This window comes from Telmatherina bonti, assembly GCF_933228915.1.
Source record: "Telmatherina bonti genome assembly, chromosome: 24".
In the NCBI taxonomy this organism is placed as follows: domain Eukaryota; kingdom Metazoa; phylum Chordata; class Actinopteri; order Atheriniformes; family Telmatherinidae; genus Telmatherina; species Telmatherina bonti.
The window spans coordinates 29,122,469-29,146,898 of NC_136633.1; the positions used below are offsets into that span (position 1 = coordinate 29,122,469).

Genomic DNA, 24,430 nt, shown 5'->3' on the forward strand with positions numbered 1-24,430 from the left:
CACATACGTACAAACATATGCACTCGCCAGTATTAACATATACATACACATACTTTAGATCATAGTAACTAAACTATGAATCTAAAACGTTAAATATAAATGCGAAACAAACAAATGAGAAAACTAGCTGCTGTTAGTGAATAAAACTGCGTGACGACTCGGTGACTGTGTCACATGCAGAGTGGAACCTCTCTCACCAAGGAGGGGGGGGGGGCAGAAGGAGAGACAGACCATGGGAAATGTTGTAAATGATGCACAAGCAACAGAACCACATGTAAATGTGGTTTTAGTCTGACTAAAGTGAAAGTTTGCTGCTTTAAAGCTGATTCCACTGCATGCCTTCCGGCTCATTGTGCTCTTCTGATAAAGATCAGCCATGCTAAAGGTACAAGCTGCAGGTAATGATGCTATGAGGATAATCTAAAGAGTTCCCAGAGGTGGCAGAGCCAGTCAGATGTGTGTTTCTACAGGAGGGAACACACTTTTAAGAGATTTCATGTTTAAACTGATGCAACATCTGGACGGCTCTACAAACAGCATCATTACATCTAAAGTCCCTCCTCCAGGCTGAGGATCCACTGGCTGAAATGTTTTTATGTTAGCTGGTGATTTTTTATGAGTTTATGTGTCTTCTTTGTTCTTTTAAGGACTTGAGTCTGTTTTAATAACATTTATTATTCGTGTTCGGGTGGACAGAATCACAGTTCAGATCCTGCTGCGAGGCTGGAAGTCAATTTTATAACTGAGCATTGTTACATTATCTAGATGCTTTTTGTGCAGGTTTATATTTATTATAACCATTTATTATTTATTATAACCATTATAACCAGCAGCAGCCCAGCAGGCATCACGAGACGATCACCGATCGGACTGATCGGTATCTGCGCTCGGCTGGGCGGCCTGACGGTGGAGCACGTGGCACGGCGGCTCTGAAGGGAAGCTTCTCTGATTCCTGAAGTTGTAGCTGAAAAGCAAAACAAAGCAGAGAGAAAATGTCGCAGTTACAGGCGAGGTTCTTCACGGAGAATCAGAGGTGAGTTTCACTCCACGTGGGTTAACCAGCTAACCAGGTTAGGAGGTTAACCAGGGTTAGTCTGGGTTAGGGGGTTTTAACACTACCTTTACTCCATCATCCAGCCATGTGGCTCGAATCAGCTCTAACTGTGCTGTAGTGATGGTTTTAGTCGATGTTCTGGTTATTTTCCCTAATTAGTGGTGCGAACTGAACCTGGTTACCTCTGGTTCATCAGCACATCATGACACATCTGGAATAAATAATGATACATCTGGAATAAATAATGATACATCTGGAATAAATAATGATACATCTGGAATGAAATGAAAAATACTTCATTAATCCCCAAAGGGAAATATTGTAGTATATAATAATAACTAGAGGAGGTCTTGTTCCGGAGGCTGATGGCTGCTGGCAGGAATGATCTTCTGTATCTTTCAGTCTTACATCGGACCTGAAGAAGCCTCTCACTGAACACACTTTGTTGTTTCATCACTGTGTTGTGGAGAGGGTGTGAAGAATCCTCATCATCTTCATCAGCTTGTGCAGCATTCTTCTTTGGACAATCAGCTCCAGCGGCTCCAGAGTTACTCCAAGCACAGAAGCAGCTTTCTGGATCAGTTTGTTGATTCTCTTCAAGTCTCTGGTTCTGATGCTACTACCCCAGCAGATGCTGCAAAGCTGACTGCACTCTCCACAACAGACTTATAGAAGATATGCAACATCTTGGTGCAGACGTTAAACCATCTCAGCTTCCTTAAGAAGTACAGTCTGCTCTGACCTTTCTTGTAGATGTAGTCAGTGTTGCATTTCCAGTCCAGTTTGTTGTCCAGCTGAACTCCAAGATACTTGTATTCCTCCACCACCTCCACCTCCTCTCCCAGGATGGAAACAGTGCTTTGTTTATTCTTCTTCCTCCTGAAGTCAACAATCATCTCTTTTGTTTTGCTGCTATTTAATATGAGATGATTGTCACCGCACCATTTAACAAACTGACTGACCAGTTCTCTGTACTCTGCTTCTTGTCCATCCCTGATACACCCCACAACTGCAGAGTCATCAGAGTATTTCTGCAGATGACAGGACTCAGAGTTGTACTGGAAGTCTGAGGTGTACAGAGTGAAGAGGAATGGCCAGAGTACAGTTCCTTGTGGTGCACCAGTGCTGCTGACCTCCAACTCAGACACACAACCTTTCAGTCTCACAAACTGGGGTCTGTTTGTGAGGGAGTCATAGATCCAGGTGGTTGTGGAGGTATCCACCTGGAATTTATGGAGCTTCTCACATAACAAAGCAGGCTGAATGGTATTAAAAGCACTGAGAAATGAAAGAACATGACCCTCAGAGTGCTGCCTGAATGGTCCAGATGAGAGTGTGCTCTCTGGAGCAGGTATATGATGGCATCTTCAACCCCAAGTCCATTACGATATGCAAACTGGAATGGGTCCTGAAAGGTGTTTACTTGCTTGTTGAGGTGAGCCAGTAAGAGTCTCTCCAGGACTTTCATGATGTGAGATGTCAGGGCAACTGGTCTGTAGTCACTTGGTTCAGCTGGTTGTGTTTTTTTAGGCACTGGAACAAGGCAGGAGGTTTTCCACAGCACTGGGACTCTATTTAGTCTCAGACTGGTGTTGAAAAGGTGCTGGAGAATCGGACATAGTTGTTTTGAGCAGGTCTTGAGAACTCTGGGACTGACACCATCTGGACCTGCAGCCTTGTTCTGGTTCAGTTTCTCAAGTTGCTTCATAACCTGATTGCAGGAGACAAACAAGGTGGAGGCCTCAGGATGTCCTGATGTGGAGGGAGATGAAGCTGTGTTCTGGTCCATGACTGAGCTGCAGGGTGACAGATTGGAGGCGTGACAGGAAAGCAGTGGGCTTATGGAGGGTGTGTGGTCTGTTGGGCTGGAGGTAGGGGGTGAACTGAACCTGTTGAAGAATATGTTCAGCTCATTAGCTCTGTCCAGACCTCCATCAGGCTGGTCCCCCTTTAACTTGAAGCCGGTGATCTTCTTCATTCCAGACCACACATCCCTCAGGTTATTCTGCTGGAGCTGACTTTCTAACTTCTTCCTGTAGTCCTCCTTGCACTTCTTAGTTTGGGTTTTAAGTTGTTTTTGTGTTGCCCTCAATAACTCCCTGTCTCCATCCCTGAAGGCTTTCTTTTTGATGTTCAGCAGCTTTTTCAGGTCACTGGTGATCCAGGGTTTGTTACTGGGGAAGCACCTCACTGTTCTTGTTGGGACGATGCTGTCCACACAGAAGTTTATGTAATCTGTCACACACTCAGTCATGGCGTTGACGTCGTCTCCATGAGGTTCACAGAGGACGTTCCAGTCTGTAGCCTCAAAGCCTCCTCTAAGAGCATCTTCAGCTTCAGCAGACCAGATTTTGATAGTCTTTGTGATGACTGGTTGCTGCTGAACGATGGGCTTGTAGGTGGAGGTGAGAAGAACCAGATTATGGTCAGATCTTCCTAAAGGAGGCGGGGCAGAACAACTGTATCCATTATTCATATTCGCATAAAATAAGTCCAACATCTTATTTTCTCTGGTGGAGCAGCTGACAAACTGCTGGAATGTTGGTAGAGTTGCAGAGAGGGAGACATTGTTGAAGTCTCCGGAGATCGCCATGAATGAGTTTGGATGCTGTGTTTGTAGCCGAGCAACGACGGCGCTGATGACGTCACAGGCTGTGTCTGGTGCGGTACCAGGTATTATATAAACCGCTACCAGAATAACACAGGTAAACTCTCTGGGTAAATAATATGGATGGAAGCTCACAGCTAACAGTTCCATGTCCCTTGTGCATATCTTCTCCTTGACAGAAACATGTCCAGGATGACACCAACGCTGGTTAACCAGCACTGCAATTCCACCACCCTTTAGCTTTCCGCTGTGTTGTCTACTGCGGTCTGCACGGACCGTTTTAAAGCCCGGTACAGACACATTACAGTCAGGGATGTGTTCATGCAGCCATGTCTCGGTGAAGCACATAATACTGCACTCTCTGTATTCTTTCTGAGACCTTGTTAGCATCTCCAGCTCGTCCGTTTTGTTAGCTAGCAATCTCACATTACCCATGACGACGGTCGGGAGAAATGGTTTAAATCTCCATCGCTTTCTCCTCTGTCTCACTCCCGCTCTGCATCCTCTTCTCTTTCTTTTCAACTCCATCGGGATTTGATGTGTTGTTTCACTGATAATTCTGATTTGCGAGAGTTTAATCAGTTGATCTCAATTGTAAACAAGTCTTTCGTTGCCATGGAGACTCATCATAACAAGTCTTGAAAGAGTAAAAATATGCAGAAAAATCTTACTTGCAGCGAACCGGCATGAAATCCTCAGAAAAAAATACCTAATTTGAGGTAATATCTATGTGAGAAAAGGGTACTTTAAAAAATCAAGATAGCAGGTCAGAGCTACTACAATCTGCTGCCAACAGACTGCACAATCTAGAATGATAATAATCATTATCATATAATAATGATTATAAATAATGATACATCTCTAATAAATAATTGCAGGGTTTGATCTGTGGACCTTCAGCAGCTAACGTGTCTTTGTCTTGCAGATATGTAGTAGATGATGTCCCGTTCTCCATCCCGGCTGCCTCTGAAGTCCCAGACCTCAGCAACGTCATCAACAAGCTGCTGGAGGCCAGAAATGGTACAGATCTGACTTTCAGTCCACCTGGAAGCACCTCTCCTGTTCCTGATGTTTTCTCTTGGTTTCCACAGCGGCTCACACCACCGTGGCGTTTGACTTCCTGGTCAGGGGTCAGTTTCTGCGCACGACACTGTCCGCGCACATGGAGACGGAAGGAATCTCCACGGTACCGGAAGCAACACCGACGTAACCATGGCAACTGGAGGTGATGGGTTACTCAGACCCGGTCTGCTTGTGTTTCAGGAAGAAGTGGTGGAGATCAAGTATGTGGAGCAGATCACGGCTCCAGAACCCGAGGAGTGCATGATGCACGACGACTGGATCAGTTCCATCCACGCCGACGCTGAATGGTGAGGTCACATCCACGCCGACGGCCGCCGAGCTTCTTACTCGTCTGTTTTCCTCCTGAAGTCGCTGCAATGATGAACAGCGGAGGTGGAGTTTCATCTCCATCACTTCCTGCTTCTCCTCTGTCGGCAACACGCTGCCACCTTCCAGACAAATGCAGCTCCGCCGCTGCAGACGTATCTTCTGTTTAACCATTTTTATTTCTCCCTCAACACATAAACATGCAAAATAACCACAGTTCAGTGGTTTTGTCTGAATTTGCAGCCAGACGTTTCGCCTCCTGAATCATCTCACGCCAACGTGACCACCTCCGTATAAATAACCAGACTCCACCGGGAAGCCGGACTCTGATTGGCCGGTCTCAGTTTCACGCGGCGTGTTGGAGACCAGCTGAGCTGGAAGTGGAATAACTGGTCCGTGTCCAGTGGGAGGGGGGGGGGGGGACCAGTGCTGGTTCACCGCCAACAACCGCCTCACGCCACAGAGACGCATCATCGGTAACCATGACGGCAACGCTGACGCTTCATGCCAACAGAAGGTCGGGAATGGAACCCTGCATGTTTCTACAAGCCGTCCAGTCCTGCAGGTCCGGTACCGGAGCTTGGTCCACATTGTGCATCAGATCAGCTGGACTCCTCCGAGGCGGAACTTCATCACAGATTCTGTTCTGAACTTTCCTGGTCGGAGGATCAACCAAGGTGGTGATGGGATCCGGTTCGGCGGTTTCAGGATCCGGTGGTTCTGCTGACTTCATCGGGTCGTGATCTCCACCTCCCACTGGAGATGTTCACAGCCGGGATGAGAGTCAGAACCACCGTCCTCTGCTGAAAATGTCTCCTGGTCAGGAATGTGAAGGAGTTTCTGTATGTCGGGGTCGTGCTCTAGAGTGAGGGAAAGATGGAGGATGGGTGCAGGTCTGCAGTGATGTGGACTCTGTCCTGCTGAAGAACGGAGATGATCTGGATCTACGTTCCATCTACCTACCCTCAGCTGTCATCACCAGCTGTAGAGACCCAAAGGACCCGATCATGGATCCAAGCAGCTGGATGAGTCCCTCCGCGGGGAGTCTGGACTTAGAGGCAGGAACTCAGACATCCAGGAGGAGATCAGAGCAGAACTGTTCCATCTCCACAGGAACCAGATGAGATGGATCAGATATCTGGTGGGGAGGCCTCCTGGACCTCTCCCTAGAGGTTTTCCAGACACCAGGACCCCGAGGACGGTCCAGGAGACGCTGGAGGGACTACAGCTCCCAGCTGGACTGGGAACGCCTCGGGATCCCCAGGACGAACTGGAGAATGTGGCTGGAGATGGAATTCTGGGCAGGGCTGGACCGACCCGGATCCTGGACGGAAGGATTGGGATAAATACCTAATGTGTGTTTTTCTTGCAGGATCCTGAGCGGGTCCTACGATAAGACGGCCCGGATCTGGTCCGTGGAGGGGAAGGCCGTGGCGACGGTGGCCGGACACTCGGACGTGGTGAAAGACGTGGCCTGGGTGAAAAGAGGTGAGCAGAGGACAAGCCCCGGTCCGGTCCGGTTGGGGGATGGTCGGTCGGGTCGGGTCGGGTCCGGTTGGGGGATGGTCGGTCGGGTCTGGTCCGGTCCGGTCCGGTCCGATCCAGTTGGGTCTGGTCCGATCCAGTTGGGTCTGGTCCGATCCGGTCGGGTCTGGTCCGGTCTGGTCCGATCCGGTCGGGTCTGGTCCGGTCCGGTCCGGTCTGGTCCGATCCAGTTGGGTCTGGTCCGATCCGGTTGGGTCCGGTCCGGTCTGGTCCGATCCAGTTGGGTCCGGTCCGGTCTGGTCCGATCCAGTTGGGTCTGGTCCGGTCCGGTCGGGTCCGTTCCGGTCGGGTCCGGTGGGGTGACGGTCTGGCTCCTGTCTCTGCAGACGGTCCGGTCTCTCTGCTGCTGACGGCCTCCATGGACCAGACCCTGCTGCTGTGGGAGTGGAACTCAGAGCGCGGCAAGGTGGTGGCCAGACATTGTTGCCGTGGACACACGGGAAGCGTGGACTCGGTCGCCGCAGACCCGACCGGCTCCAAGGTAACGTGTCTGGAACAGATGAGAAGCCGTGTTTTAGGTTGTGTCTGACTCGGTGGTGTGTGCAGTTCTGCAGCGGCTCCTGGGACAAGATGCTGAAGGTCTGGTCAGCAGGTAAGTTCAGACACGCCGAGGGGTTTCCTCGTTACCATGGTAACGCCATGGTAACGCCGTCTCTGTGCTGCAGCCCTGTCAGAGGACGCCGACGAGGAGGAGGAGCCTGCAGACAGACCCAGGAAGAAGCAGAAGACGCAGCAGCTGGGTCTGACAAGGGTGAGACCAGGACTCGGTCTTCAGTCCAGCCTTCAGCCCAACAGCACCTTCATCTTCTCCTCTTCCTCACGCAGACGCCGTTGATGACGCTGTCCGGCCACGGCGAGGCCGTGTCGTCCGTGTTGTGGTGCGACGGCGAGGAGCTTTGCAGCGCGTCCTGGGATCACACCATCCGGGTGTGGGACGCCGAGACCGGACAAACCAAGACCACCCTGGTGAGGAAGGAGTGACGCCATGGCGACGGGGTGGTCTCCGCGGCTTCTCATCATGTCTTCTCTCCGCAGACGGGCAGCAAAGTGTTTAACTGCATCTCCTTCTCGGCTCTGTGCCGACGGCTGGCCTCGGGCAGCACCGACCGACATGTCCGGCTCTGGGACCCCCGGACTAAAGGTACGCCCCCCCCCTCAGGTAAACATGCCGCGTTGCTAACGCACCTTCTCACCTGCACCTCCTCTCCCGGCCAGACGGGGCGCTGGTGCTGCTGTCTCTGACCTCCCACACGGGGTGGGTCACCGCCGTCCAGTGGTCTCCGTCACACGAGCATCAGCTGGTCTCCGGTTCCCTCGACAACCTGGTCAAACTCTGGGACACCAGAAGGTTCCATCTTATTTATTATTCTCACTTTTTACCCTCATATATTTATTCTGGAATAAATGAATAATGAAATTTATTATTTATTTATTATTGTATTTAGCTTTGATATTAATTTGATCTTTAATGGGACGTTTTGCATGAAATGATGGAAGTCTGGAGCTACACGACCAGTCAGAAGCTCCCATCACGACCAGCGGGACAGCGGTCTTCTGACTGGTCGTGTAGCTGCCGTTTAGCCGCGCGGAGCCGCTGTAACCTGTCCTGTCGCCCTTCAGCTGCAAGGCTCCGCTGTACGACCTGGCGGCCCATCAGGACAAGGTGTTCAGCGTGGACTGGGCGGAGAACGGAGTACGATGAAGCAAATCTTCACATTTTCACACATGAATGTAAAACTCAGCTTCTCATCTTGGGTGTGTGTGTGTGTGTGTGTGGGTTCTTCCAGCTGCTGCTGAGCGGAGGAGCAGACAACAAGCTGCACACCTACAGATACTCATCCTGCCAGACAGATGCTGGGGCGTAACGCCCCCACCACCCCACCCTCCTCGTCCTGTAACACCCCCAGTCAGCGTTTCCTGCTTCACGCTGCTGGATGAAACAATGCCAGAAGGTTTGCCTTGTTGCCCAGCAACAATGCTGCCGACAGAAACACTTTATTCATGATTCTGGATGCCATGATGCTCCCCATGCACACCAGCCCCTCGACACATGGAGCCGTGAGGTTTGGGGGTGGGAACATTATGGTATGGGGTTGTTTCTCACCCTACAGGACTGGAAATGAGAAATCTGCTGCCATCCACAGGATCATGCAGAAGAAACAAGGACATGTCAGCTAAAGGTTTATGTTGGTTTAAATATGAGGATGATGCTTGTTTCTCCAGTAAATCAATAAATCAATCAAAGTCACGATCAGCTGTAGCAACGAATCATTCCAGCCGTGTGGGAAAGAAAAGCAGCTCCACGCCTCTGACCTTCATTCACTTTCACCAAATTTTGGACCTTTTGTAGCAGAATTGCATGAAAAATATGATTATATGGCTACTTTCACAGATATGGAACCACAAAGTGCTTCACAGGAAAATAAAATGGAAAACGGAAAGATTTGGCATCAGTCCACGTCATTCAACACAAAAGCAAACCAAAGATATGTGGAAATGTAACAAGGAACAGGTTTTATATTTTCTGCACTTCTTGTTTTCTTGGAAATACGTTCTAAACTTCCTCATATTTCTCTTCTGCAGTAGATTTTGGATAAATAATTTTTTTCCTGCTCCAACCATGGAGCTACAAAAAAACGAAGATGCATCACTCTTAACTATTCTCCACAAACATTAACCTTTAATTGTAATGCTGCTAACATAATAAGTATGCTCCACTCCCATATTTACATTTCATAAACTCATTCCGAAATTATTCATTGTAACTATGAAGTTATTTTCCTTCATAAGAGTGGAGTTGTTCTTCTGTAGTATCGCACAGAAAAGTAAGGGTGAATCGGCGTCTCAGTAGACGATCTTCGTTGCGCTGATGCGCAGCGCCCACTGGTGTCCGCGAAGCTCCCCTGCAGCTGCTTTAACATCCTGTTTCTCATGATGATGATGATGGCTGGCTGGAGAGGAGGCTAGCCGACCTCCGCCGCTTGTCTCTGCCGGACTAACAAGGTAGTGGCTTTCTGCCACGTCTCTTCTACTTCCTCTCTGGGTGAAGAATTAAAATGACTAAATAAACACAACAGGCTTGTTTTGGCCGCGTGAAGGTGTTGGTAGCTGCTAGCTTAACTGCTGCTAGCGCGCGACCTGCTTTACGTTTACTGTGACTCCTCATCGATCAACGTTTGGTGACTTTTAACGTCTTTTATTCCCAAAACTGCTAAATTCAGCTGAAAACTGCTCAATTAAGTTGTGCTGCGCTGTTAGCTGAAACCGAACACCTGCCGGTCCGGACAGGTGGATCAGTCGCTTCGCGCATGCGTGACTCCGCCATGGATTATCTCCAGTAACTTGGTTAGAGATGACCTGGACGGATTATCTCCAGTAACGGCGGGTAACTCGGTTAGAGATGACCTGGACGGATCATCTCCAGTAACGGCGGGTAACTCGGTTAGAGATGACCTGGACGGATTATCTCCAGTAACGGCGGGTAACTCGGTTAGAGATGACCTGGACGGATTATCTCCAGTAACAACAGGTAACTCGGTTAGAGATGACCTGGACGGATTATCTCCAGTAACAACAGGTAACTCGGTTAGAGATGACCTGGACGGATTATCTCCAGTAACGGCGGGTAACTCGGTTAGAGATGACCTGGACGGATTATCTCCAGTAACAACAGGTAACTCGGTTAGAGATGACCTGGACGGATTATCTCCAGTAACAACAGGTAACTCGGTTAGAGATGACCTGGACGGATTATCTCCAGTAACGGCGGGTAACTCTATTAGAGATGACCTGGACGGATCATCTCCAGTAACAAAAGGTAACTCTGTTAGAGATGACCTGGACGGATTATCTCCAGTAACGGCGGGTAACTCGGTTAGAGATGACCTGGACGGATCATCTCCAGTAACAACAGGTAACTCGGTTAGAGATGACCTGGACGGATTATCTCCAGTAACGGCGGGTAACTCGGTTAGAGATGACCTGGACGGATTATCTCCAGTAACAACAGGTAACTCGGTTAGAGATGACCTGGACGGATTATCTCCAGTAACGGCGGGTAACTCGGTTAGAGATGACCTGGACGGATTATCTCCAGTAACAACAGGTAACTCGGTTAGAGATGACCTGGACGGATTATCTCCAGTAACAACAGGTAACTCTATTAGAGATGACCTGGACGGATCATCTCCAGTAACGGCGGGTAACTCGGTTAGAGATGACCTGGACAGATTATCTCCAGTAACGGCGGGTAACTCGGTTAGAGATGACCTGGACGGATTATCTCCAGTAACGGTGGGTAACTCGGTTAGATATGACCTGGATGGATTATCTCCAGTAACTGCAGTTAACTCGGTTAGAGATGACCTGGACGGATTATCTCCAGTAACAAAAGGTAACTCGGTTAGAGATGACCTGGACGGATCATCTCCAGTAACAACAGGTAACTCGGTTAGAGATGACCTGGATGGATTATCTCCAGTAACTGCAGTTAACTCGGTTAGAGATGACCTGGACGGATTATCTCCAGTAACAACAGGTAACTCGGTTAGAGATGACCTGGACGGATTATCTCCAGTAACGGCGGATAACTCGGTTAGAGATGACCTGGATGGATTATCTCCAGTAACAACAGGTAACTCGGTTAGAGATGACCTGGACGGATTACCTCCAGTAACGACGGGTAACTCGGTTAGAGATGACCTGGACGGATTATCTCCAGTAACGGCGGGTAACTCGGTTAGATATGACCTGGACGGATTATCTCCAGTAACGGCGGATAACTCGGTTAGAGATGACCTGGACGGATTATCTCCAGTAACGGCGGATAACTCGGTTAGAGATGACCTGGACGGATCATCTCCAGTAACGGCGGATAACTCGGTTAGAGATGACCTGGACGGATTATCTCCAGTAACGGCGGGTAAACTGGTTAGAGATGACCTGGACTGCAGGCATCCCAGTGAGGTCAGACTGGTAACCATTTACCAGTCCAGCTGTTTCCTTCCAGAGAACCAGCTCCGGGTTCCAGCCCATGTCCCCAGCCTCCCTGCGGCTGCGTGTCTCCGGGACAGGAAGCGCGGATCTTTGGACATGGACGGGTGAGTGGAGCTGCTCGCGGCCCTCCTCCTCCTCCCTGCTGCCGGGTGACGGGTGTTCTGCTGCAGGTTTGCGGGGGACATGCTGAGCGGGGGGCGGGCTCTGCTGGGGGAGGACAGCTCGGTGATGGCCCGCATGCAGAAGAAGTTCTGGAAGACCAAGCAGGTACTGATCAAAGCCACGGGGAAGAAGGAGGACGAGCACGTGGTGGCCTCAGACGCAGACCTGGATGCCAAGCTGGAGGTGGGACAGATTTACTTTAAAATTCATTTGTTCGCTGTTTAATTTATATTTTACTGTTTAGATTTTTATTGTTTTTTGCCCTTATTTATTTGTTTATTTATTATTAAAATCTATTTCAGCCACTTATTTGTGGTAGTTTACATTTATTTTTTTAGATATTCTGACAAATCATTTTTTCCTCTGGTTATTGACATATTTATCTGCTTAGTTGGATGCAAACGTAGGGTTATGGTTTAAAGTTTTAAAAAGATTATTTTGGAAAAATATATTGAGGTCAACTGACAGTTTTCCTTTCTTTTATTTTTATTTCTATATTTTTCTTGTATTTTTTCTTTTATTTTTCTTCAATTTAAATTTATTTTAATTTTTTATTATTTTTTGTTTTACATTAAATTTTTTCAAATTCATTTAAAATGTAATTTCATTTGAGGAATCAATATTGTTACATTTGTGTTTCTTTTCATTTCGATTTATAATCTTATTATTTTTGTTGTTTTTAACCTTTAATTTGATAAACAAGCGTCTCCGTTGTGTCAAGTGTCTCGGATGTTTTCATTCACCAGGTGGTTCAGTAGAAGCAGAAGTACTCAGAGTACGTAGAAGTACTTGGAGTTGTGTAGAATTCTGCTTGGTTGCTTCCCAACATGTCCGGACATTTAGTCTGTTTTCTGTCATGTTCATGATGGTTATGTTGATGTTTACGTTGGATAAAAAGTTAAACAGATGAAGTAACGGAAACATGTGGACAGTAGGGAGTAAATTCACACGCTGGAGTTTCACACGGCCCCACAGTAGAGTCACCCTGCTGGAGACCAGGTTAAATGTGGGACTGGACTAAAACCAGTCTGACCTCCTGGTTTAAACTCTTTTCGTGTCCAAAACGAAACAACCTGAGCAGGATGAGTCCGAGGGTCTGGACGCCGCCCGGTGGGACAGACTCACCTGGCGGATGTTTACCGGCTGGTTAATCAGTAACGGAGCATGTGCAGATCACCTGGTCCAGCCTGAAGGAAGATGACTTGCTCAGTTTACCGTCAGTTGAAGCTCTCTGATTGGTGGAAAGTCTGACAGGAAGTGTCTTCATCATCATGTCCAGGTGGAAACCAGGTCTCTTGGCAACACTGTGGCGATGAAGATGTGATAAATAAGACGAAATAAATCATATTTATTTATGATTGAAGTGGTCATTAATGTTTCCATGTGTGGTGAGCTCTGAATCGTGATTCGTTCACCAGAATCTGCTCCAAGTATCCAGCGAGTCCGCGTTCAGAAAGGACCTGCATGGCGGAACTAAAGGTGTTGTTTTGCAATCATCCTGTACAGAGATGCTACACCTTCATGCCTTCATCTGATTGGACGGCGACGAATCAAAGTGTCCAATCAGAGAGCTTCCTGTCCTCTGCACCGCTGCAGCAGACGGTGGCGGTGCAACCAGACTACGATATCATACAGCGCTGGCCGCAACCTGAACGGGATGACGTCGGTAAACTGTTGGACAAAGCCATGTGATTCAGTCGCCATGACAACCAGGTAGAACTGGTGAGGATCTGTGGAGATGCAAAGGAGGAACCTGTGTAGTACTGTGTAGTACTACTGTCTGTCGCCCCCAGGTAGACGCGTCCGTCGCCCCCCAGGTAGACGGGTCCTTCGCCCCCCAGGTAGACATGTCTGTCGCCCCCCAGGTCGGGAGACTAGTCTGTCCCCCCCCCAGGTAGACTGGTCCGTCGCCCCCCAGGTAGACTGGTCCGTCGCCCCCCAGGTAGACATGTCTGTCGCCCCCCAGGTAGGGAGACGAGTCTGTCCCCCTCCAGGTAGACTGGTCCGTCGCCCCCCAGGTAGACATGTCTGTCGCCCCCAGGTAGACATGTCTGTCGCCCCTGTCGTGGAATTTATCAGATGAGAAATTAATCTATAAATCAACTGTTTTCTGTTCAATTTATTGGGCATGTACAGATGTTGCGGGCGAGAGGTCTCGAGAGCTCTGCCCCTGCTCAATGTGCTACAGTGTTCTTTAGGCATACACAAACAACCTTTGCCTGGCAGCACTAGTCAAAACAACTGCTAGCTTGGAGTTAACAACAGTCAAAGCTGAAACAGGCCTTGAACAGAACACTTAGTTTTATGCATGAATCTACCAAAGCAAGCTTACTGAACTACTCTAACTATGCAGAATATATATCTTGTACTACTTAGAAGAAACTTAATAAATGAGTAACATATTAAAACTACACTATACGCATAATTCCACCACATTCCCCCCTTTTGATCCTTTCAGGATCAACACAAAAGAAACACAATTCACGAACATAACAAAGCAACAAAACAAACCCATAAAATAACTAACTACCCAAAGAGATGCAGGAAACTAAAACATCAGAATGGTCACTCCCGGCAGGGTTGAAGAAAATCCGTCATAAAACATCCTGAAAGGAATGACACTCACGTGTCAGAGTCAGAATCAGAAAAGCCATCACTATCAAAAAAGAAGGAAAAAGGATCAAAGAGAGGGAGATCCGAAGCAGGAAGAGAGTAATAAACAAGCCGAGGAATGCGACATCCTAAGGCAGAGTCAATCAGCCCAACCAACAAGGCTCTGATACACGGGACGACACAGCAAACACAGAACAAAAAGGGCAACAAATACTGCAATGGAACCCCAAGAGCGTTGATGTAGGCAGAAGCAGCTGAGTCGTCAGGATGAACAGAGTGCCTGGACCGAGTGACCGGATAAGGGGGCAGATGGGAAACCCAGGAAGACAGCTGTAGGCAAGAGAAGGGTGACAGGGGCATATATACCAGCCCACTTCGATGGCAGCACGCCCCTAAGAACCAGACCACCGTACCACCACCAAAGGCCGGCGCAGGCCACAGAAAATTAACAGCATAAACACTGTCACACCAAGCACGGACCAAAACCCCTACAAAACCAGAATCCAGAGAGGAGCTCATGAAGCAAGTAAAATCTCGCTTCGTCACACCAGAGAACCGGAGAGGAGGGGACTATGTGCAGGTAACAAGGAAAGGAACATCCAAGGAAATACATATCTGAAAGGGATAGGGTTAGGGTTTTCAGAAGAGAGCAAATCAATCATACAGGTGGAGTCAAACTCAGGTGGAGGGGTAACTACATGCAGCACTGGTCTGGGCCCCAGGCAGACCACACAGGCAACTCCAACAAACACTTCTACCTGCTCAGCCAGCAATATCCAATTATTACTCTGAGCAGACATGCCAGTCATCATCTCAAAGCAATCATCCACTTACTTCTCAAGTTCAGACTTGGGACCCGGGAAAAGACCGACAACAGGGAAATCAGCATAGGACTCAGTCAAGCTACGAGGCGACGACGCGACATCACTGCAAAGAGAAAAATCTACTAACGGGTCCCGGCGAGGGCACAGAACATACACAAATAACCTCATACGACAACAGGAGTTATTAAAAGTATCACCCCGAAATCGGCTAGGAGGAGGATACTGCAAAAGGGGCTCAGAGGTAGTGTTAGACATGAACACCAAAGTAGCCTTAGTCAGGTCTAATTTCAACACACAAGACCACCTGCGACAATTCTTATTATCCACGTAGGAGGAAAAAGACCAGTCAGTTCCAGTTTAGGAAAAAACGGTCCCCCAAGTAGACGCAGAAGTGGAATCAGAAAAACACCACTGGTAACTGGTCCACCGATCACCATGCCATCCAAAGAACCAGAGCACACACATGGCGCATGTATCATAATGACAGAGTAGACCGCACAGGGGCTCCTCAGAGCGCTAGCAGGGAAATACATGATGGCGCATCTACCTGTTAGACTGTATAAAGAGATGGACGGGGTCTCCGTGACGTCACCCATAGGTTCCTGAAGAGCTGAATTGAAGCTCGGTGGGCGGTTCCTACCGTCACCATGTTGGTAACGTCTCGCCTGGAAAACACAAATATGGGCAAAGAGGTGGAGCTGAGAGGGGGGCTGTGAGCGTCATGGCGGCTGACGGACATCGAGTGAACTCTGAGGTTTCTGTAGCTAAAAGCTAACCGAGCTAACCCCGAGATAACGGGAGCTACCCAGCTAACGGAGGTAAGCGGGCTCAAGCTAAGTCACATTGATTACGGGCTAAAAACCGTGGTTGCTATATGTCCTTCGTCCTTGAAGCCAGAGATTGGTACCTGTCAATAAAAAGGACCCGCATGGGAACATGGGACATGGGAGTCTATGGGGATTTGCTCTGTTTTGGAGCCAGCCCCTAGCAGATGAAGGGGGAACTGCAGCTGAATGCACTTCAGCATAGGCATAACTTTTAACCGCCGGAGGTTGCCCTCAGAACCCTTCTGGGCACTCAGCGACCGCGGGGCAGAGAAGGAACTGTAGTGAGTGGCAGAGCGGTTAACAGGGGGTGAAGCAGATTGATTAAAGAAGACAAAAGGAAACACGATGATAGCTAAAATAACCAAACAACATATTGAGCTCTTTAATGATCAGACATGAACTCTAAATGGATGCCAGGGTCGATCTCTCTCTATGATGCCGTGTGGGCGGAACTTGCGTTGGAGCTTGGCACGCTACTGTTGCAGGTGGACGCTAATTTCACTCCACACTGAGATTGCTTGAGAACGGTGGCTGGTCTTCAGGTGTGAGAGTAGACTGTCTCACTACCCACGCTACCACAGGGATTATTCTGCCCTCTGTCGGGTGGTGCGTTATTCTGCTGCGTCAGGAGCAGCAGCAAGCCGGGGAGCCACGGTCAGTGCAGGAAGCTTCCTGCAGCAATGATATGGTAGTTGGATACTACGGGCAGCTAAGTAGCACGGTCATCTGTCTGGGTCGCCAGAAGAATCTGAAATGGGTGGTCCCAGCACTGACGTTTGAAGCTTCTCATCAGTACAAAGTCTCCAGGCTGAAGTAAACGGAGCTGCTTAGACGCTGGTTCAGGAAGGTCTGCAGCAACCTGAGAGCAAATTCCTGAAATGGTTCACATGAGATCAGCACAGTATGTTAAAACATTACTATCACACAGGGTCGTGTCTGGAGGGGGAGCCTCGGAGGGGCCCATGCCCATTCGGGTGGACCTGCAAAAAGAATTTACGGGGGGACCAATTTGGACCTCCCCTTTTACGCATGCGCATGGACAACAGCACGAGAGGAAGTACTTAGGTCCAAGAGGCCTGAAAAGGCCTGAGAGAGACCAAGGAGGAAATCTCTCCATCTGTGGGCCGTGACAGAAAAGAGGAAGTGAGAGGCTGCATGAGGAGGATGGGTCAGAGACGCAGCCTTCATCTGCAGGAGAGTCACCTGTAGAGACAGGGTCAGAAGAGTTAGTGCACGTGTGCATACAGCAACCTGTCAAGGGAGCAAAATGGCAGAAAGAAGGGAGTCAATAAGGCGACGGTGACGAACTGGGTCACCATCAGATGTCAGGAAACCATGGTGTTTCCACAGCGCTCCAAACCCCACACCTGGGTCTGGGTTCTGAGAGCGGAGCCATCAAGTCAGGGTCAACTCGAGGTCGGTCAGAGAGGTCAGGTCTGGGGGTGCAGAGGATGGCCAGTCCAGCCACACAGTCATGGAGCGTGTCATCGGCAGGAGCGGGGAGTAGAGAGGCTGGATGTAGGACTGTGTGTCGATTGACAGTCAAATCGGGAATAAAACATCCAACACTGATGTTAAAGATGATTTCATCCACTACAACAAGACTCTCACACACACACACACACACACACACACACACACACACGTGCACACCCACACACACAGCAACACCTCCTTCTTGAGAACGTTTTTTTTCACTGTTACACACACTTCTCCACTGGACTTAACAAACGTGTGTATCAGAAAAGGCCAAGGCTAATGGTCTAACATAACTAGCTTAACCTTGGAAAGATCAATATTATCCCAGATGATCGGCCTCATGTTTATGGTATTTTGAAGACCTACAGGGTACAAATATTTGTTTGTTGAGTATGTTGAGCCAGAGAACGGGCTGTCTACTGACAGCCTTCACAAGAGTTGCTTCCCTTCGTCAAATAAAAGCACTTGATGTGAAATTAATAGGACTAACTTAGTCAGATCAGGACTAACACACCGGGCTGTCAGCAAATAAAAACATGGAGGATTCCAACCCTCCCTAATATTTTTCTTCGATTGGTCATATTGCACCTGAGTGGCGTACACCGAAGCCAGGAAATTACCACCTTATTTATTGTCATACAGTTAATGCAGCCTTATGTTGTCTGGGCTGAAAATTTAGAAATGTACACAAGCCGGGAATACTCAGAGATTATCTGTGTGCTGTCTTTAAACAGGTTTGCCACCGTAACGGCCTGCCTGGTGCATGTTTTGTCAGAGACACTGAAGATAAATGTTTTGTGATAAGGCACAGCTAGAGATGTAGAGCGTGCCAGAAGTTGTTTTGTCTGTAAGAACTGATGTTTTGCTTCACAGCAGCAGAGCAGAGAAAATACTGGGACCTCGTTCAGTTGCAAAAGTTTGCAGGACTGCAGAACTTTGTATGCATGTTCATAAGTGTAGTATGAAGCTAAGCAGAAATAATGAAAATGTTTGATCTTTGGTCTAATTGTGTGGCCTGGTCATGTGGATACAAGGCCAGGAATATATGTAGGTGTGTATAATCATTCAGCTCGGACCACTCGGTCTGCTCAGGAATCAGATCCACTACAGTCACCACGCCCTGCCCACCAATCAGCATTCAAGCAGAAATTCATGCCAGGAAGTGCCCAACACATGTCTGTTAAAGCTTCCTGGTTGATAAATCAGGTCCATATGTGTCATTAATCAAGACTGACATGTAAAGGATCAGGGAGGGGCCAAAGGTTCAAGGAAGCAGATCCAGGTTTTCCACAGAGAACTGAGTGAACACAACAGTCTTTCTGACAGAATCAGGGTGCAGCTTATTCCAGAAAACATCATCTGACTCTGTAGTCGGGGTGGGACTCGTGCTGCCTGCCGGCCACATCCGTTAGTATTTTACTTCCAGAAAATCCCACAGTCAGTCTGAGGACAAGGAGGATCCATCACCTCCAGAGGTCTAAGGTGAAAACCAAGCCCACATGTCCCCCATAAAATCCATATCCACACTGTTCACAGTCACAACCAGCAGGGCTCTGCCAGACCCTCTGGTTCTGGGATCCCCGGGCCCCATCAGCAGCGGCCGGGTCCATGCAGTCACATCTGCATATCAGGTCCTGCTCCAGGACTCAGAGCTGACACAGGAGGGAGGTGGAGTGTTGCATCATGTTGTAGGGACCGTTTCTGCTCCAGTGTCCTGACTGACAGCATGTGTGACAAACAGAACTCTGCAGTAGTCCAGACCAAAACTTTCCCTTCCCCAGTCCACTCCCCCGAATCCCCCTCGGGCATGTTAACATGTTGGGGTCCCTGTGGAGACCATGGTGCATGCTGACAAGGGTTAAAGGGGCAGCGAGCTGCCGTGGTCGACGCCGTGCAGCAGACGAGCCTCTGAGGCTGCATCTGAATCATTTAGTCATGTGATTATAGTCTCATAATTATAATGTTCTTCTGTTGAATACTGTTAAACATATGTGGACCGTGTTCTGTGCTGTGAAAATCCTGGACTTTGGATCATAACTGTATCTGTGTGAGACTATAGTGGCAGTGGATCCATAAGTCAGTGTTTCCCTGGGAAAGCTGAACATGACCTCGCCAAGAAGATAACGCAGCTTTAACACATGAAGATGATGTTGGTGTGCCATTCCTGTTTTAAAGCTTGAGATCTCTCTCAGCTGGGCATTTAACAAGCACAGCCCAAAGTCTTCCTCCGTTTATTTTCAGTCAATGTCAATTTATTTAGTCATAAAAAACATAAAAATAACTGTAATCCTAAAAAAACAAAAGTCACAATTTAATGTCTGAAAGGGATTAAACAGAAGCCCAAGCCCATCCAGTCCACGCAACGCACATCAACCCAACAGAATCAGCTCCCAACGCCACACATCACGTCCCTCATCTTTCGGTTTAGTCTTTACTTCATCCACTGTGTTGTTACAACTAAAAATGCTGTGACATCATCCCCTTCTGTGAGCATAAGGCCTTGAATGAACACACTCTTCTTCCTCACTTCCCTCTCTCATGTTTTCCTTTCCTTTGCTCTGCCTTCCTTATCCAAGCTTCTCCTTATCTCCTACACCTGCACTGATCAGTAGTTTGTAAAATCAAGTAAACATGTTAGATGTGCTCTGAACTCGTCCTCTGCTTCCAACAGTTTTTTCTAAATTTCTTAAAATTAGCTAAACTCTGCAATAATGCATATTTGTCTTTCATTTAATCTCTAACCTCCTCTTCACTAAACTGTTAAGGGAAGATAATATTCTCTCTTTTCTTTCCTGGTCCATCCAGGCACGTTCTGTCACATCTAACAGAGTCTGCCTGAACCAGGCTTTACTGTCATCTTTTGGAGAAATGCCCGTGATCTGATTTTCAATCTTTAATATATATATATATATATATATATATATATATATATATATATATTCTTGTTCTTCACCATTTGCAGATCCTTCACGGGACTTGCCACCATATGAGCAAACTTACACACACTGATTTCTGTGTGAATGGCCGCTATGGCCCTGTGACGTCAACCAAGCCAGCCAATCACAGTTTTAATTCACCCATGAAAAGAGTCACCAAAAATAACAAAAATCTCCTACAATATTTCCACACAACTCTCCAGAGAATAGCAGGTCAGACCTCTATTTTTAATTCCTCTTATAGAGAGTGAACCAGCCCACACTTTAATGTATTTTTGCTTTTTCTCTCTTTTGTTTTTTTTTTTTTTTCTGTTCCAACTTTTTCATCTGATACATGCTCATAAAGCTTCCTTCTGGAAACCCACATTCTTCACAGCAGAACGTTAAATAGTTTACTTACATCTTCACCATATTGCTGCTTTAAAAACACCTTCATAGAATTTGGTTTAGGTTGTTCCTCCTTTCCCCCTGTAGTCCCCATCGTCACCTGGTCTTATATTTCTGGTATGTCAGTCCTAAAAGTCTACTCACAGGACTTCGTTTAGTAACCTGATCTCGTACTCACAGGGCTTCGTTTTGGAACCTGATCTTGTATTTCTACTCACAGGGCTTCTTTTTGGAACCTGATCTCGTATTTCTACTCACAGGGCTTCTTTTTGGAACCTGATCTCGTATTTCTACTCACAGGGCTTCGTTTAGTAACCTGATCTCGTATTTCTACTCACAGAGCTTCGTTTAGTAACCTGATCTCGTATTTCTACTCACAGGGCTTCGTTTAGTAACCTGATCTCGTACTCACAGGGCTTCGTTTTGGAACCTGATCTCGTATTTCTACTCACAGGGCTTAGTTTAGTAACCTGATCTCGTACTCACAGGGCTTCTTTTTGGAACCTGATCTCGTATTTCTACTCACAGGGCTTCTTTTTGGAACCTGATCTCGTACTCACAGGGCTTCGTTTAGTAACGTGATCTCGTATTTCTACTCACAGGGCTTCGTTTTGGAACCTGATCTCGTATTTCTACTCACAGGGCTTCGTTTAGTAACCTGATCTCGTATTTCTACTCACAGAGCTTCGTTTAGTAACCTGATCTCGTATTTCTACTCACAGGGCTTCGTTTAGTAACCTGATCTCGTACTCACAGGGCTTCGTTTTGGAACCTGATCTCGTATTTCTACTCACAGGGCTTAGTTTAGTAACCTGATCTCGTACTCACAGGGCTTCTTTTTGGAACCTGATCTTGTATTTCTACTCACAGGGCTTCTTTTTGGAACCTGATCTCGTACTCACAGGGCTTCGTTTAGTAACGTGATCTCGTATTTCTACTCACAGGGCTTCGTTTTGGAACCTGATCTCGTATTTCTACTCACAGGACTTCGTTTTGGAACCTGATCTCGTATTTCTACTCACAGGGCTTCGTTTAGTAACCTGATCTCGTAGTACTACTCACAGGGCTTCGTTTTGGAACCTGATCTCGTAGTACTACTCACAGAGCTTCGTTTTGGAACCTGATCTCGTAGTATTACTCACAGGGCTTCGTTTTGGAACCTGATCTCGTAGTACTACTCACAGGGCTTCGTTTTGGAACCTGATCTCGTATTTCTACTCACAGGGCTTCGTTTAGTAACCTGATCTCGCACTCACAGGGCTTCGTTTAGTAACATGATCTCGTAGTACTACTCACAGGGCTTCTTTTTGGAACCTGATCTCGTATTTCTACTCACAGGGCTTCGTTTTGGAACCTGATCTCGTAGTACTACTCACAGGGCTTCGTTTTGGAACCTGATCTCGTATTTCTACTCACAGGGCTTCGTTTAGTAACCTGATCTCGCACTCACAGGGCTTCGTTTAGTAACATGATCTCGTAGTACTACTCACAGGGCTTCTTTTTGGAACCTGATCTCGTATTTCTACTCACAGGGCTTCTTTTTGGAACCTGATCTCGTATTTCTACTCACAGAGCTTCTTTTTGGAACCTGATCTCGTACTCACAGGGCTTCGTTTAGTAACCTGATCTCGTATTTCTACTCACAGGGCTTCATTTTGGAACCTGATCTCGTAGAGTCTATATCTCTGTTTTTGTTTTATTTTTGCTTTATTTTTATTTATTGTCAAAGTCAGTCCTGGGGAAAAGGAGCGCAACCACCATTATTATGAAAACAGTCGACAATTTTATAAACAAAACTGTTTCAGTTCTATTAGTATTAAGAATCACTCAGTCTATAAAATTATATCAAAAACCACTTTCAATGAAATTATAATTTGGAAAAAAATACTTCTCACCAGATAAATCCACACGTGGGTTGAGATCCCTTCGTGATCGACCGAAACCGGTGACTGTGGCCCTCGTCACTCTTAAGGCCTATTCGAGGTTTGAAGATGAATCTGTTTGGATTCCGGCAGCCTGCCCCTCAGTCCGGTCCCGGCAGAAACACATGGGATCCCACTTCTGACACCAAATTGTCGTGGAATTTATCCGATGAGAAATGAATCTATAAATCAACTGTTTTCTGTTCAATTTATTGGCCATGTACAGATGTTGCGGGCGAGAGGTCTCGAGAGCTCTGCCCCTGCTCAGAGTGCTACAGTGTTCTTTAAGCATACACAAACAACCTTTGCCTGGCAGCACTAGTCAAAACAACTGCTAGCTTGGAGATAACAACAGTCAAAGCTGAAACAGGCCTTGAACAGAACACTTAGTTTTATGCATGAATCTACCAAAGCAAGCTTACTGAACTACTCCAACTATGCAGAATATATATCTTGTACTACTTAGAAGAAACTTAATAAATGAGTAACATATTAAAACTACACTATACGCATAATTCCACCACAGCCCCCCAGGTAGGGAGACGAATCTGTCCCCCCCCCCCAGGTAGACTGGTCCGTCGCCCCCCCAGGTGGACATGTCTGTCGCCCCCAGGTAGACGGGTCCGCTGCCGGTCTGAACACCGTCATGTTGGGGGTGAGCGGCTTCTTGCTGCCGGACGGTGAAAGCCGCCGCCCCCCCCCCCCCCCCCCCCCTCCGCGCGTGGTGTCCAGGTGAAGTAACAGCGGCATTCTTCTTCTGCAGTTCTTCCGCTCCGTCCAGACCACCTGCACGGAGCTGCTGAAGGTGATCGAGAAGTACCAGCAGAGAATCACACGTGAGTCGCGCTGCTTTGCACCCTGACAGACGTGTCCTGATCTGTCGGGACCAGAAGCTGAGGGGCGTGTTTTTCTCAGGTTTGTCCCAGGAGGAGAACGAGCTGGGCCTCTTCCTGCGTTTCCAGGCGGAGCGCGATCGCACCAAGGCCGGCAACATGATGGACGCCACCAGCAAGGCGCTGTGCGCCGCCGCCAAGCAGAGGTCAGCGCAGGGGATGCAGACCGCCGCGCTCTGAGCTGCACAGGAGTAAACGCAGGTTTGTGTCCACAGGATGGCCCTGTGCCCCCCGCTGCAGCGCATGCACCAGGAGGTGGAGACATTCCGGCGGCGCGCCATCGCCGACACGCTGCTGACGGTCGGCCGCATGGAGAAGGCCCGCACGGAGTACCGAGGAGCTCTACTCTGGATGAAAGACGTGTCTCAGGAGCTGGACCCGGACACCTACAAACAGCTGGAAAAGTTCCGCAAGGTGTAGTACTGTGTAGTACTGCGTAGTACTCTCCTCAGGGTCGCGTCGGACCGGTAACCGGAGTATTTCTGTCTCTGAGCAGGTCCAAGTCCAGGTCCGCGGGACCAAGACCCAGTTCGACCGGCTAAAGAACGACGTGTGTCAGAAGGTGGACATGCTGGGAGCGAGCCGCTGCAACATGCTGTCGCACTCGCTCTGCACGTACCAGGTACTACACAGTACTACACAGTACTACATAGTACTACACAGTACTACACTGCAACATGCTGTCGCACTCGCTTTGCACCTACCAGGTACTTCACAGTACTACACAGTACTACATAGTACTACACTGTACTACATAGTACTACACTGTACTACACTGCAACATGCTGTCGCTCTC

General features: G+C 48.0%; 2 protein-coding genes across 2 annotated transcripts; both read left to right on the top strand.

The window, feature by feature from the left end:
• Positions 1-904: 904 nt before the first annotated feature.
• wdr12 (WD repeat domain 12) lies at positions 905-8,991 on the top strand. The gene is made up of 13 exons (XM_079263971.1): positions 905-1,033; positions 4,588-4,682; positions 4,754-4,848; positions 4,926-5,032; positions 6,424-6,539; positions 6,923-7,077; positions 7,143-7,188; positions 7,262-7,347; positions 7,422-7,562; positions 7,632-7,737; positions 7,812-7,944; positions 8,217-8,289; positions 8,384-8,991. The coding sequence occupies exons 1-13, from the start codon at positions 993-995 to the stop codon at positions 8,459-8,461; spliced, it is 1,272 nt and encodes a 423-aa protein (XP_079120097.1). The 5' UTR covers positions 905-992; the 3' UTR covers positions 8,462-8,991.
• Positions 8,992-9,527: 536 nt separating this feature from the next.
• On the top strand, positions 9,528-24,054 carry LOC306773948 (islet cell autoantigen 1-like protein; the record flags this gene model as incomplete). Its single annotated transcript, XM_079263897.1, has 6 exons — positions 9,528-9,599; positions 11,605-11,695; positions 11,762-11,936; positions 23,505-23,577; positions 23,657-23,780; positions 23,850-24,054. Exons 2-6 carry the CDS (start codon positions 11,688-11,690, stop codon positions 24,052-24,054), a joined length of 585 nt encoding a protein of 194 aa, XP_079120023.1. The 5' UTR covers positions 9,528-9,599; positions 11,605-11,687.
• Positions 24,055-24,430: the final 376 nt, after the last annotated feature.

Coding starts and splice junctions, on each gene's coding strand:
- wdr12 (XM_079263971.1), top strand. CDS start 993: ATGTCGCAGTTACAGGCGAGGTTCTTCACGGAGAATCAGAG. Junction 7,738..7,811: donor CTGGGACCCCCGGACTAAAG/GTACGCCCCCCC, acceptor TCTCCCGGCCAG/ACGGGGCGCTGGTGCTGCTG. Junction 8,290..8,383: donor TGGACTGGGCGGAGAACGGA/GTACGATGAAGC, acceptor GGGTTCTTCCAG/CTGCTGCTGAGCGGAGGAGC.